At 34.0% G+C, this 15,779-nt stretch overlaps 1 protein-coding gene across 13 annotated transcripts in view; it reads left to right on the top strand.

Moving 5' to 3' along the window:
• MCPH1 (microcephalin 1) overlaps positions 1–15,779 on the top strand; it is a 122,322-nt gene that overhangs the window by 16,921 nt on the left and 89,622 nt on the right. For all 13 annotated transcript variants that reach the window (XM_064412135.1, XM_064412136.1, XM_064412137.1 and 10 more), the window contains one exon: positions 3,446–3,558. In XM_064412135.1, the coding sequence (XP_064268205.1) occupies positions 3,446–3,558 (113 nt within the window). The remainder of the gene's footprint in view (positions 1–3,445; positions 3,559–15,779) is intronic.

Below are 15,779 nucleotides of genomic sequence, written 5' to 3' on the forward strand. Positions count from 1 at the left end.
AGGGCACATTCAAGGCTGCCCAGTTGTTCTGCTGAAATAAATACTGCTACTTATGTTCATCTTCCTCATCTACAGGTCGTGTGACTCTTCATCTGAAAGCTACAACAATAAATAGTAATGCACAAGGAATGCAGGAGTATACTCTCTTAAGCTTCTATCATGCTAAAATCATTTAGAAATTTGAACTCAGACCTAGCATTACTTCCAGTCTTAAAAATAAACTTAAGACTTATCTGAGTTTATTTTACATATTTATGCTAATGTGGAAGGCAAATATTATCTTAATTGACAAAAAGACTTAAACTAAGACCCCTTGTACTGTAGTTAATGTAGTTCAGTGTTAAGTTGAAAAATCTAGCATGTCGTTCTGTTATTTGGTGCAAGAAATCATTGTATTTAATTTAGATTATTGAGTTTTACCTGAGGTTCTAGCTGTTATGGGTCTTAATGCTGCTAAAATACTATTTGTCTTTAGAAGCACACAGGTGGAAACTTCCTTAGGTTTCGTGTTTTGGGTTTTTTCAGCTTTGGAAGAAAATAGGCTCACTAAAAATATTTTATAATGTCCTTTATTGAGATTCTGTTATGTCCTCTTAAAAAACAAATGAGACATGAAGAAGAAAACTGTTTCTTCCTTGTTTTATTTATCATCACAAAAAGTTGAATTATAACTAATTATTAAAACAAAAGAGGACAAGTATTTCTGAGTAGAGGAGCAGGTTTGAGAGTTATTTTGATGTAGTCAAATTTGCTTGATGGCACTTTTGTTATAGTCAAAGCCTGATGGGACTTGTCCTAGAGCACATAACAAACTACATACAATTTTTATAAACCATTTACAGGCTCTCTCTGAGGGTTTTCAGAAAACTTGAAGAAATTATGTTCTGTATAATAAAAACTTGTTTGCCCATGCTTTTGTAATATCTATAATATAATAACACAAAGTATTAAATATTCTGTGCATGTGTACCTGAAGGGTTACTAATGATGACAAATTTGGACTTAATTCCTTCCTTGACATTATCCTTCATGTTGGGGTAAATGCCTCTGTGGATAAGTACAAAATAGTAGATACAACATACCTTAAGTAACACTTCATCATTTTTAAATTAGAGAACTTAAATTTTTATATTTTTAAATAGAGAATATTTTAAAATATTCTCAATATTTTTAAAGTAGAGAACTGTACTATAGAAAAAGATTTTATTAGATAGACATGGTTTATTTGATTGAGCAGAACTAGCTCATTTTGCCTAACCACTGCTTTTCAATTCAATGGAAATATGAAATGGAATTCTGAAGATAATATTCTGGTTCAAAACTTCTCATAGGTGTTAAAATTATCATGATTGTGTAGAAGCTTAAACAGCAAAGCAAATTTGCTCTAATTTGTGATAATGCTTCTAATTTGTGATAATGCAGAGGGCTCAGTTGTTCATTTTGGTGCCAAACATTGAGCAGTATTTTGGAAGAGAATTTAGGGGATCTAATGGACCGCAGTGGCAGGAGTTACCTGCATATTTGGACTTGGTTTAGGGAGAACTAACACTGGAAGCAATTGCTTCAAAAATTTCTGTCAAATTTCAAGTCCTCTAGGAAAAGCTACTAAAGATGAAAACTCATTATTTATGCCTGAGTGACTGCTTTAAAAAGAAGTAATCAGGGAAAAACCAGAAAATAGTGAAGCTTGAGACCTATAGGATGGAAAAGCTGGAAAGTGCTTGAGAAGTGCTGCTAGACAGGAATGGAATAGCAAAGAATAGGCCTTATTAATGTAGTGCCTAAGATCCATGAGCTGATAATCAGAGATAAGGGACATTATCCTCTCTTCCTGCTTTCCTGTAAATATGAAGAACCCACAGGAGTGAACCTGAACTGGAAAGAAGTCCAAGAGTACGGGTTTTAAGACTTTAAGCCCAAGTGGGACAAGTGCTGTGGAGCATGAGCATTCAGGCCAAGAGTAGTAAAAAGAATATTACACCACTTTTCACTGTTAGCCCCCAACCCAAGTACCACTCAAACAAACCCAAAAAACCCTGAAATAACCTGATAGAAATTAACAGAGACTACTTTGGGTATAGCAGTGGAGTACATGATCTCTTTACATCCTATTCAGTCATGTAAACAGTTTGTGTTTTTTTAAGATTTGAAATAATGTTTGAAAGTTCTGGGTTTTATGCAAAAAGAGATATTTTTTTTCTTTATAATGTTGCAAGATATTCTCTTCTACTTGCCATCAGTCTTCCTCGGATTGAAAATGGTTGGCCTCAGTGCAATACTAAGTAAAATTATCATCGCTATTAGTTATCTCTTTATTACATGACACTGTATACCTAAATATTGAATTTAAATCAACAATTGTACCTGAAAGCCAGGTTTACATTTATTACGGAAAAATTACTGCAATAGATTTTGACTATTTTAAAGATTATAATTTTAAAGAGAGTAATCATAATGAATTGTGATCTGATGTTTTGTCACCTCAAGGATTAAGAGTTTAAGTAGCTGTCAGAGAAAAACAAATTATTCTTAGTTATATATGTATACTAAATAGGGATAGTACCCTTCAGTATTTTCCAAAACTAATCAAAAAGCTTAGTTGGCAGGAGCTAAATTTAGGCCACTTTAATCACTAATTAAACTTTCTTTGACTGATCTCATCCATTTTTTTTAAATGAAAAATGAATAAATGTTCTAAATTATACTTTATTGAATGACATTTGAGAAAAATGCTCTCCCTAAATTTAGAATAACTAAAGCTTTATTGTTTAAAAGATAGATCAAAATTTTTCATCTTAGGCAGGCAAGCTAACTTCTCAAATGATTCAGAAGTTTATTGTTTAGTTCTTAGGCAAGTAATCCTGACAGAGTTGAAGAATTTATAAAATACATAATGAAAAATACTGGGTTTTTTTACTGAGTGCATTCTTATGGATGGTTCCTTTTCATATCTGATAGGTCTGATATGCCTTTATGTGCACAGAATTCTTGCCTGCCAGCAGCTTGCTAGATTTGCGTGCAAAGTGTTTGAAAACAAGTTTCAGACCTTCACGTCATTTTAGATAAACAAAGTATGTACCAAAAGCATTGATATGTCAATAAGGAAAAGAAAATCTAGCTACTGAAGCTTCATACCCAAATATCTCTATGGAGAGAAATTCCACATTTTATAATAAATAGCAATTTATCAGATTCTCTGCTTGTAGTTAATATATCATTTTCAAAATATAGGAAATTGGGAGTTTTACATCTGGTTTATTTATAAGGACAGATACCCAAAGATGAAATCAGATGCTTGACTGAAATACAGTGAAAAAAGAACTAGTACAAATTATTAAGAAGTATCTAAAGGGTGCAAAGCACTGTGCTATGATAAAATAATAGGTTGCAGTCTCATTTCATAAGATTGCATTTTTCATTTTAAGTTTCTAAATCTGGTTTCTAGGTGGTGAAGATGAAGTTTCAAAGTGTCATGATACTGATGGCTCTTGCAAAATTTTTAATGAACAAAAGAATGAGGACTCTGTGGACTTAAGAAAAGGTGGAAGACTCCAAAAGGTCAGTTTAACTAACATTTGCTTTGTTAAGCTCTTTCGTGGAGGATCATTGAGTGTCTTTGTATGTACAAAAATTAAAATAAATTCTCTTTGCAGTATCAATTTTAAAACTTTCCTGAATCTCACTTTTCTTGAAATATTATGCTAATGGCTTTGGTCTTTAATCATAAACTGAGCTCTGATGACTTGTGGGGCTGAGCTCATGCCAAGCTGACATCATAAAGGAGATTGGTAAACCGGTTCAAACTGAAAAAAGCTGAAAAGCCACTAAAGTTACCTGAAAAGACGCCTGTCCATTTTGGAGGAGTTATTAAATGCAGCAGGGTGTTTTTTTATTTTTATACTGGATTACTACCAGTGGATGTTTCTGCAGAATGAAGATTTATGCAAGATTTTCTTTTAAGTTCTGGTAAAAGTAAATTTCTTAATTTACTCTTTGAGCTCAGTTTGGGTGTAAAAAAGGGAGAAGGGATTGAGTCAGCACTGAATCTTTTTTTTAGTGTTTTTCCTTTGTAAAATCTTTTAAATAAATACAGAACTGATCAGGAAAATAAATATTAGTTCTTTTAATCAGTAAGTAGCAAGTCACAATTGAAATGAGTGTTGAGTTCTTTTGAGAATGGGAAGTCCTAAAGCACTAAAGGATGTCTTCTGTTGTTAACTATATGAAATAAGTTAGTTGTTTCATTGGTAGATACTGGTGGAGTTTCAAAGAGACTGATCACAGATCTTCAAACTTTTTTATGTAAAGGTTTTGTGCAGGTGCAATTACTAAGCTGTTCAACGTTTTAAACATCCTGAAGATCAAATATTAATTCCATGGACCAGTCAAATAATCTTTTTAATCCAGATCTCTGGATTAAAAAGGTTATTTGACTTTTCTGCACCTTACTCCTTTTTACTTTTTTAATATTTATTCCCTTTATTTTCCTAAATGTATTATTTGTAAAATTAATAACTAGAATGTATAAATCACTCTAGATGCACGTAGAAGCATTTAAGGTAGTGTACTCTTTTGGCTGAAGTATCTCTCCAGAATAGTTTCATTTCCTGGCACAGAAAACTGACCAAAGCTGCTATATGTAAATGCACAAACCACAGTCAATGGCTCTTTCTAAGGCTATTTGCAGAAAGTGTGCTTGGACATTTGTCAGGTTTGTTGGTACTGGTTCCTTCTCTAGTGAAATTACTCAACAAGAGCAGAATTAGCGTCAGTGCTAATTCTGACTCATTTGTCTTAAGATCGCAACATAACGATTATGTACTGAAGAGAATCAGAAAGCAATATGAAATACTTCTTTATTGTTCCCCTTTTTCAGATCTCACCTTGCAGTCAGAGATATCTTTAAATGGTTCTGTGTGGTGTCTGCTTGCTCTGTGAGGTGTTTAACAGTAGCAAAGCAAAGTTTGTGCTAGAGAAAACTCCTATTGAGTGTGTTGAGATGGCTTCTTTTATCTATCCATTTCAGCTTGGTGATAATACTATTTCAGTCAAATATCAATAAAATAGCAGTGCATAGTTTCATTCATGTCATGAATGCTTTTAAAAACTTATTTTAAAGGTTTTCATTGTCATCTTGGCTATGCAGATACATATGGAGACAATTTTGGGGAAGAACGGGGATTTGACTGAAAAGTTAAAAAAAAAAAGAACAAAAAAACTTGCTGTGTGATTAACCAGGTGTTGTGTCTGGCAATGAGACTGTTGCACTGAAAATTTAAATTTTAAGAGAATATTTTTCTAAACAAGATGAGACTATGTAAATTTTTGTAAATAATTGTATTGCAAGGCCTCTCTCCTACCAATCAAAATATGTTCTTGAAGCTTTATAAAAGCAACCAAACATTATACACCATTTTTATTTAATACTTTTTTCCAGTGGCTATGGCTTAAATGTTGCAATTTTTTGCTGACTTTTGGCAATGTAAAAGTTAAGTTAGAAATTGTAAGTTAGTTTCCTTTGCCTAAAGAAAAAAGTGGGAGAGAAACGGTGCAAATATTTTTTAAAGTATTATTTTATTGAATTGGAGTATTATAAAGAATTTCCTAACATTTCTTTAAGTCTGAAGAGAAATTCTATGCTAAAAATACAACTGTAAAATAAATGCCATTTCCTAGCTACTTAAATGTACAAACATTCCCACCAATGTGGCTATGTGAGTCTTCAGACATACTGTATTGCTGGGAATCTGTTGTAAGTGTGATCTGTTAAATTCATTACTTTGCTTCCCAAAATAAGAGACAGCTATGTAAATTGCAGCTTTTTTATATAAAAAAGGGTTTGAAATCAAATGCCTCTTTAAAAATATTTTAAATGCTTGCTTAATTTAGTTCCCAGATAGTTAGTGTACTTTATTTACACCTCTTGCACTCTAGTGTATACTACAATGACCACTATAATTCTAACTCATTCAGTACAGTGAATGCATGTCAGCAGGCCTTTGGAGTTCACTCTGTAATGGTAAATGTTAAAAAAGCCAAGGAAAAATATATTTTAGGAAACAAAAATCTTTAGTCTAAGTGTTAACATTATTTACTTCTGTGATTCTTTCAATTTTTCATTTGTAGTTTCTTTAATAGAAATCAAGCTATAGGTTCTGCGTTCTCTGCTGTGCTACTGTAGTATGCTTTTGTTTTCTTCAAAACCTCATACAGGTTGAGTTTCTTGTATTTTGTTTTAGCTGAAGTCCAAACTGAGAATCACTTTGTTCAGATACTTTTATATCACAATTTTAGATTAAGTACTAATAGTTTGCTTCATCTATACTCTGTATGTAGGCATGCTCATTGTACTGTTAACGTGGGAGATGTCTAATAAAATATATGTAAAATTGTACTGTCAAGAAACAAAAGCCATGAAGACAGAACAGTTTATAATGGCAGCTGCATGCACATTGGGGAAAGATAAGTAAGATTTTCAGGACCCTTAAATGGCTTCAGAAAAAAGATTTTTGGATTTAAAAACACATCACCACTACCCCAAAACCAGGACTTTTGGTGTGTTCAAAGGCAGTGCATACAGACAAATTTATAAAATTCACGCTTGGTTTTGAGACAGAGTTGGTAAGGATAAACACTGTCAATTAATGCCTGTGAATGTCAGCAGGTGGCTTCCCTGGTCTAGAAATTTAAGTTGATGATAGTGGATTGCAGGGATAAAATAAACCCTTTATGTATTGTGATGTGTTTCTCAAATATTCCATGAAATTGGATACATTATTCTTTGTTGCTTTGCATAGGGAGGATAACTAAAATCCATCTTAAAGCCAAAGATGTAGCCAAACTAATTATTTACAGCATTGGTGAACTGTTGAGTGCTGATTTCATAGCTTATTGTCACAGAAAAGTTTACATTTATCACAACATCTGTTGCATGTCACAAATTAAATATTTTGTACTTTAAAAAGATAAGAGACTCATTATTATTAACCAGTTACCTGCCATTTTTATTCAAATAAAAATTTGGTTTATAGTTTTAGAGGAATATGAGAGGTGCTGGATGTCTTTTAAGGCATCTAAGAGTCTCAAATCACTAGAAATGAAATTGGAATAAACTGTAAAGTTAAAAAAAACCAATTATAATACTGTTTCTGAGTAAAAAGAAGAAACTCTTTAACCATGTGAAAAAAACAGTTAAGTGTCATAAGGGATGATTAAAAACATATTTTTACAAAGAAGACAGTATGGACTTAACTGAAATTCCTTCAGTTTTGTTTTTAAAGAGATTCATCTTGGCTCGTCTTTCTGTAGCTCTTGGATTTGGGTGAAGGTACATCAACACTGAATTCAACACTGAATTTAAGAGATTTTTTGAGAGAAGATTTTTACAAGCAATCTAAGCTCATGCTGTGAAGCAAATAGCATGAAGCAGGCCATTGTTAGATCCTGTTATCACAATCCTTTTTAAAATGACGTTTTTCATGGCAAAACAAATGTTAATTTCCTGAAAAATCTATAACTATAAAACATTAAGCATCTTCCCAGACATTCAGAAAAATGACTTTATGACCACATTTTATATGTGCATTCATAGACTGGTCTTAGATTGTATTGGTTTCAGAGACAACATAGTTTTATGTTTCTTTCCTATTTTGATTTGTAATTGCTTTGAATAGGTACATATTTTAAATACTGGTACTTGAAATGTTACTGACTTTGAGACACAAATGAATAGACAGTGAATTAGACGAGGTATAAGCATGCAAGCTCAGTTACAGTTAACAAACTAAAAACTGGTACTACCTGCCTTTATGGTTTGTTGAAAATGCTTGATGTAATGGGAGTGGTCAGAGGATAGCACCATGAAGGATGCCTATGAATCCCATGGTTTGCTACAATTTAAAAAATCCTATATGATTAATCCCATGACTATTTTCACTCAAACTTCGCAATGCAGTTCTGGTTCTGGACTCTCTCCAGCTAGTGAATTTGTCCCCCACACTTCTCCTACATCAAGTGGAGGGCTCCCAGGACAGAAGCCATACCCTTGGCATCTGCTGCTGTACCTTACATTGCCTGCTTTGGGCCATATCCTAATGTTATCACCCCTTAGGGATGCTACCATTCCTGACAGGATTATCTCCTGTAGATGAACCTAACAGGTTGATTTATGACCTTGGGTCCCTAGAAATCATTCTCTTTATGACGGGTTTCATACTAGCTATTTGGGACTACCTATTGAAGTGCTGTAGTCTATTTCTTAATTTTAAAACAGTGTCTTTTAAAATCAGTGCCTTTCTAGGGTAAAAGGCACATGCTCCTTTCAGCTCAAGCTGTTTCCTGTTGTTCCAGGAACACTTGCAGCTGGTGTTCACGCTCTTGTATGTGTTGTTGTTTGGAACACTGAAAATGTGCTGTGACAGTGAAACCTGAGGTGGTTGACTGTAGCTTGTCATCTTAGAAGGCAGGATAGGAACGATCCAGGAACTGAATTTCCCCAGGTTTTTATATAAAATTGTCACTAAATTTCTGTTTACTCAACAAATTAACACATTGGTTATTTTTTAGAACCTTCTTCTAAAAGAAGACGTAGAAGCTTAAGCAGGTGGAGAGTTTTGAAATTTTTTTTTTGTCTTCATAGAATAAAGGAAAAAACCCCATTTCACTGTTTCTTTTTTTTTTCCCAGAAGATTGGTAGGCTTGGTGACTTTTGATTAAGAGACTGTTTATGCGCCTTTACGTTAATTCAGAATATCTTTTTATTACTAATTTTAGGCAAGTAGGAAATTGATCAAGATCTATCTACAGTAAATGGTAAATAAAGGTAAGCATCAAGAGTAACATGCTGGAATCTCAAGTTATTTGAATTACATCTGTGCCATCTCCATCCTTTTAAATAAAAGTCTGTGGTACTCTTTGATTTAATGGTGGAAGGAAGGCTTAGGTGCAGAAGGCAAATACAGCTTTCCAGCTTAGAGCATAGGGGAACAGTACAGAAATGTGCAAGTCAGATCATAGAGTCCATGCTTGAAACATACCTCATTGCTGAAGATATGTATGTATGCTGTTCTTTTCTGATTTTGAGATGCACTGTGTTCACAACAATCATGCCAGAAAACCACATAATCCACTGGACTGCAGCTGGTTTGGCAGAGAATAACTGTAAAACTGAAACTGTTTTCCCTCTTGGAATCAGAAACTATCAGGAGGAAAAGCAACTGCTGCTTAGATCCTTCTTTTTTTCTTTTGGTTTTTTTTTTAAAAATGAGCAGCCTACATAAACTTGTTGGTATCTCGCATAACTCTGCAGGCTGGAAATCCTTTTGTTAATGGATCTCCTTGCTAAATTATAGTCTTGCAGCTCTTGAAAATTGTTGGAAATCAATCTGAACAAAAGATTTCCTAAACTCCTTTTCATCAGCATTTGATGTTTCTTCATTAAGATTTACTTTTTAATAATTTGACAAATTTCCATCCTTTCTCTGGAAATTTCCATTTCCATTCTCCATCCTTTTTTTCATTGAAATTAAATGTTTGATAGATTATTGGTGTTATCCTTGCAGAATTGAATTATGACAAACAAATCTGTGTGGAACAGAAATATAAATATGCAATCAGTCAAACAGGAAAAAATTTTGCAACACATTACATATGCACTACAAAAATCTTTTGTGTTTCAAATATTTGTCTGCAAGTATAATTAATTCATAATCCTTCAAGATACTAAAAATATTTATGTGGGTTTTTAAAAAATTATTATTATATCCTTCCTAATATTGCTGTTGCAATTTAAAGTGTGAAGTAAATTTTTACCATATGGTCTAGAAGGCTGTAAAGCTTTAAGTCAGGTTGTTGATTACCGTCAAGTGGGTTACAATCTTGTCAGCAAAGTATTTACTGAAGTTTAAAATCTTGTGTATTTTAACACAAAAGTAACATAAATCCTGGTTTGGGTCTTTTGGCCTGCAAACATCTTCATCTCAAATCCCACTCATTGTTGCATTGTTGGCAGTCTCCAGAGGACTTCAACTATCCAAATTAACCTCACACTGCTAACAAGTGTGCAAACCCACCATGTAACAGTTAGGGTAAAGCAAAATGGTTCTTTCCCTCTTAAAATGGTTCCATGCTTACAGCCTGCACAATGGAAATGCATCTCTATGCCTAAGTTCTTCTGCCCAATGACTCACCATGGTGGGTTTATGAGGCACTGATGTCTCCAATGAAGTAGCTGAGACAAACATTCATTTCTGATGAACTTTTCATGAAAGGTAGAAACCATCATGACTAAGAATTGAATGCTGATGAGGTCTTAAACATCAAGCAATTAATTTCACTGAAGCTACTCTGCTGTTGCCCATTTACTTTTGTGGCTTCTTTTTTTTTAATCTCAAAGTAAGGCCATAGGGTAACTCACCTGAAGCTTTATAAAATGCTTTTAATTGGTCATAAGTCAGCTGTCTGGAGGCATTGTTTACTTCATTGGATTTTTATGAAAGCATAATCAATTTTTTTGTTGGAACAGATGCAATAGATTCATTCTATATGATACTTAATTTTTAGTTGGAATTCTTTATAGAAGGGTACAAATTCGTTTTCTTAATCTTGGTGAGGCTGGGATTAGGGGGGAGAAGTTCATATAGCCTAAAATGTCAGCAGAAAAAAGTAAACTGTGCATAATTTTTTCACAGATCATTTGGGAAGGTGAGTATTGGACATTATTTGGTGCTAATGACAGAATTAATCTGTGCCTTAGTGTTGCCTTTAAAATGTTTCTGCTTGCCTATACAAGTTTTCTCTGTTACATAGTGTTACCCCGTGGTAGCCCTGGTTCCTCTTTTTCCTATCTTGTGACTTTTTGGGGTGAACAAGTACCCTTCCTTCACCTGAGCGTTCATCTTGGAACCTAATCCTGTTAGCATCTAAACTATAAATTAGCTTTTGCACCCCCTTAGCATTCCGCTTACAGAATGTGTTCACTTCTGTCACACTGGTAATCCTGCTGTCTCTGTCTGATACTAGAAGAAGGTTTCTTCACCCAGAGAGAAGATGGTCAGGTACTGGAAAAGCTCCCCAGGGCAGTGATCACAGCATCAAGCCTGACAGAGTTCGAGAAGTGTTCAAACATTTGGGCACATGGTGTGACTCTTGGGTTTTCCTGTGCAGGGCCAGGAGTTGGGCTTTGATGATCCCTGTGGATGTCTTCCAACTAAAGGATATTCTATGGTTTTGTGATTTTCCTCAGGTTTCACTTAATAAGGTAAAGACATGAAACCTTCCTGATAAAATACAGTTAAGAACTGGACTGTTGCTTTTCCTGAGTGATGCTCATCAGAAAGTCAATCCCTAATTTGTACATGCTGGAAAAGCTTGGGCTTTCCATTGGAATGAGAATCACTACTGCCTGTGCTTGTAGAAATGATAATAATAATGTCATGCTGATTGATGGAGAAGATTTTTGGTTGCAGTCAAACTATTGGGAAGGAACATCTCCTCTTCCCTTAATTTTTGACTATCCTAATAAAAAAAAAGTCCCTCTCCAGTTTTGCTAATGATCACAGACAGGTAAACCTGTCCTTCAAAGTTGCAGAATGCTGGCAAAGCTATCCCTTGCTACAGTTTTGCATCCCTATGGTTGGAATTTTTTATTTTTCTTAAATATATATTTTTTAGCTGTGATTGGTTGCATGTGGAAAACTGAAAATGTCAGAAAGTTGTGAACTCTGGCACTGCTAGTCTGAAAAGTCTGAAACTATTCATTCTCTTTTATCTCGCGGCAGATGTTCTAGGGGTTCCTATGTCTTCAGTTACAAGATTTCTCTTTCTTTTCTTTTATTTGGCAGTGAAGGAAAAATAATGCCCAGGCACCTGTCACATCATTTAATTCTTCTGTCTTCTAAAAGACTAATTCATTTTTTCATCTTTCCACATAACAATACTACATTTGGTTGGGATGGGCTCATTTTTTCACATCTTTCTAGGACTAAAGCAGGGATACTATGTTTGGTGAGGAAATTACACTTGAAATTGACTTTTGCAGCCAGTGAAAACTTGAAAAATATCAGTATTAAAGGACTGATAAGAGAAAGGCCAGCCAGAAAGTAAATTACAGCTTTGAATAATTGCTGTTTAAAAATACTGAGTAGTTAGCATTCATTATTATTACAAGTTATTTTCAGCTATGAGCCACAATTGCTTGAATAAATTCATGTAGTACTACTTATAAATTGTTTCTATAAACAGCCTTAAAGTTTTGGGTCCTCATTGCAATCTTCTTAAATACAAGCAGAGTGAAATTCACCAGATTTTTTAATATTTCTATGCTACATACAGCTCTGTCTTTTGGTCCGTATACTAGTAAGACTGAAGATTATTACTTCTGAAATGCAGTTGTAAAGATCAAAATTGAGTACAAGGGTAGTAAAGCAATTTCAAAACCATCTGATGGACCTACAATAGCCAGAGAAAAAAGGGATTTGAAGATTATAAAACAGATAGTATGTTAACTATCTTAAACTATCTTTTCTCACACATGCAATTTGCTACCTGCCTGCCTCCCACCCTCCAAAACTTCTTTATCCCTTGATAAAGGGTATGTTGTTGAGTCCTGAAGTTGAAGATCTTTTTTAACTCCACTAAAACATGTATCTGTGTTTGAGACTACTCTGAGGCTTATTTCTTTCAGAACTTCAGTCAACTCTAAGGCACAAGAGGAGCACTTGGACTAAATAATATACAATTTAAAAGTGCTTTAGTTGAAATAATTTATTGAAAAATATTTGAGACCTGGGGTTTTGATACAAAGATAAAATGAGATCTAATATACATAGGCTGGAATTTAACCAGTGACAAATCTAAACCTATTCCTATCAAATTAATTCTTTGCGTGAATACACATCATTCTTGAGAGCTAGTCTGGGAAAACATTTTTTGGTCTGATTTTTATTCATTCGTCACTTATGAAAAAGAACTCATTACATGCTTTACAAAGCAAAGTTTGAGTTCACCTTCTTGACAATCAGGTTGTACAAAGCAGTACTTTTTTCTTCTTGTCCTTCAGCTCCAAGAAACACCAGCTCAAATTTAGAAAAGAAAAAGAATATATTTTGAGGCTGGACACCTCTTTTGTGGTGTAGGTCAGTTAACAAATAGGAAGTATCACTTCTAAGTACTGGAGAGATTTACAAATACTGTTTCCTTCTAGCTACTGAAATGAATGTTCTATATTTCAGATGACTTAGAAAAATCTTGTTGTTGGCAGACACTAAAGAAGTACTTAATGCAACAGTGCTTCTAAGAAATATATAAAGGAAAACTGAAGCTGTAATTTATAACAAAGTCTGTGTTCCAGACCTCAAAAATAATTCAGAAAGAAACGTGTGCTCTGATTCAGAGTATGGATATGTAACTCTTCAGGATTCAGAGATTAATGGTAAATAAAGGGACCAGTTAACTTAATACCACCTTTTCCAGTGTTTTATTGATAATACTCCTGCTACAAACATGCATTAGAACTCATAATGATGCTCACCAGATGTCTTTTTGCTGGTCAGAAAAGTAAATGCTAACTCCTTTTTTTCAATAAAAGCAACATGTAAAATAAAACAGACACAAAAAGCACAGAAGAAAAATTGCATAGTAGGGGGTGGGGGAGAAAGCAATTAACTTGAAAAATGTAGAACTGAAAATTAGAACATAGTTTGGCTAAGTTTTCCACTTGGTAACTGTAATTAAAGAGTACTGCTTGTCTTATTGAAGCAATAAAACAAAATATTGTCTGCTTAGCAAATGACCTTTAACTTGCAAAAATATGCAGTTCTGAATGCAAATGAAATAATAGCTTGAAAGGAATTAAATTTATTTCCAATTCCTACATTATGCGTGTACCCTTCTGCATTCTTGAGTCTTTGGACCACTTCGAAGTGCACTGACGAGACATTTGTTCAGAATACTCACTGCATTACCTTGTACACAATGTGTTGTAACATAATTCAACAATTCAAATTCTGACCTTGCAGGGTAAGGTCAGGACAGGCTGTAGATTTCCTGATTTGTGTGGATCCATTTGTGTGTGTATTTTTACTTACCTATAGACATGGTATTAAGGAACTCCTAACAAACATTTCTGCTCTGAAGCTGAAGAAGCAGCTGTAGGATCTCAGGCTGCCCTGGCCTTGGTTTATAGTATTGCTTCTTTTTAAGCCAAGTTTGGCAAAAATAGTGGTATGATTAGTAGTACTTTCATAACGTTTATAAAAAATTGTGAGGAAGGATATTTTTCTGCACATTCTGAACTGACACATCAGGATCTACTTTAGAGCCAATACTAGACAAACACTCTCAAGAAGCTAGTTCAATTGCTGTGTGTGGATTTAACTCCAGACTTTTAGACAAGGAGCTTGATTGTGACAGCAATGAGGCCTGGCTTCAGGTAATATAGGAGAATGTCATGACCATGCTGAAACATACACATTTGATGTAGATGAATTTTTCCACCCAGAAAGACTGGACGGAGCAAACCAAAACCTTGTTTTTAAGCCCTGTTTTTTTGCTTCCTGGGCTGTTACATCCCAGAGTCCTTTAATGCTCATGAGTTTATGGAGATCCTACAATGTATATTAAGACAGTATGAGGCATATACTCATAGTAATGTGGCCTCCCATCTGATTGTAAACATCTGACCGAACCTGTGCAGTAATGTGCAGTCCTTCTGCCACAAGAGCCCTTACTCAACATGTCACTAGATGTCTTTTTTGAGTGTTTGTTGTCAAATTTTGAGTCTATGTAACTTAATACTAATATATTCATGTTATGATAGATATATTTGACGTATATTGTTGCATTGTCATTATTTTTGCTCAAATTATTTGCATATAAAATTCCAGTGTAGAATTGAGCTGGAACTTCCAAGAGCAATTAAATGTGACTGCTTGTTTGGAGTTGCAAGTAATACAGTAGAAATTCTTTTGGCTAAGAATAGAACCAAATTTGATCAAGATAAGTGCATTTTTCTTTTTAGCTATCAGGCTAGCAGTAGAGTGAGACATCATCAGTAAGTATTGCTGACAACAAGTTAGAAATTGAAAACTTGTATTTCCAAAAATACTGCATAGAATTTCTTTCAAATATTTCAATGCAAAAGTTTCATCCTTTTGTATTTTGAAGTTTTATTTTGTTTTATTGTTATTTGGGTTTATATTTTCAGATTGCATACATGGTCAGTTTTAAGTATTGTAGAGCTACATAGTGTGGTCTGAGTGTATGTTTATCATTAATCTTAAAAATTATTGAATATGCTGCATTATGTTGCTTCTGAAGACTTAAATAGTACCTGGATTTTGTGTTTTTTAAATGTACACAACTGCAATGAAATCGCCATGTGTATGTTGAAATGAATGAAACTACTACTTGTGTTATCTTTAATCTGCATTGTCAATGGTATCTAAATTGTGTTCTATTTATGCAAAGAGTGTTCATATAATGAATAGTTATGGTGCACATTATTAGTCTACATTCTATTAGTCTAATAGTCTACACGGGTATTTCCAGCTCTTTTCTTAAATGTGAGAGATTACTTAATTGTTCAATAGAGAACTGATAACTGTTCTGTACTGATAAGAGAGGTCAGGTGGAATCGCATTAGATTTCTTTCTTCTGTTCTTTGATTCATTAATGGGTAAAATGAGTTGCCCTGAAATATTTTTTTATTGCCTCTGCTCCCAATTAGAAATATTTTTGTACTCTTTCTTCAGTGCATTACTCAAAAGAAACTGAATTTTAGT

This window comes from Passer domesticus, chromosome 3 (assembly GCF_036417665.1).
Source record: "Passer domesticus isolate bPasDom1 chromosome 3, bPasDom1.hap1, whole genome shotgun sequence".
NCBI lineage: Eukaryota > Metazoa > Chordata > Aves > Passeriformes > Passeridae > Passer > Passer domesticus.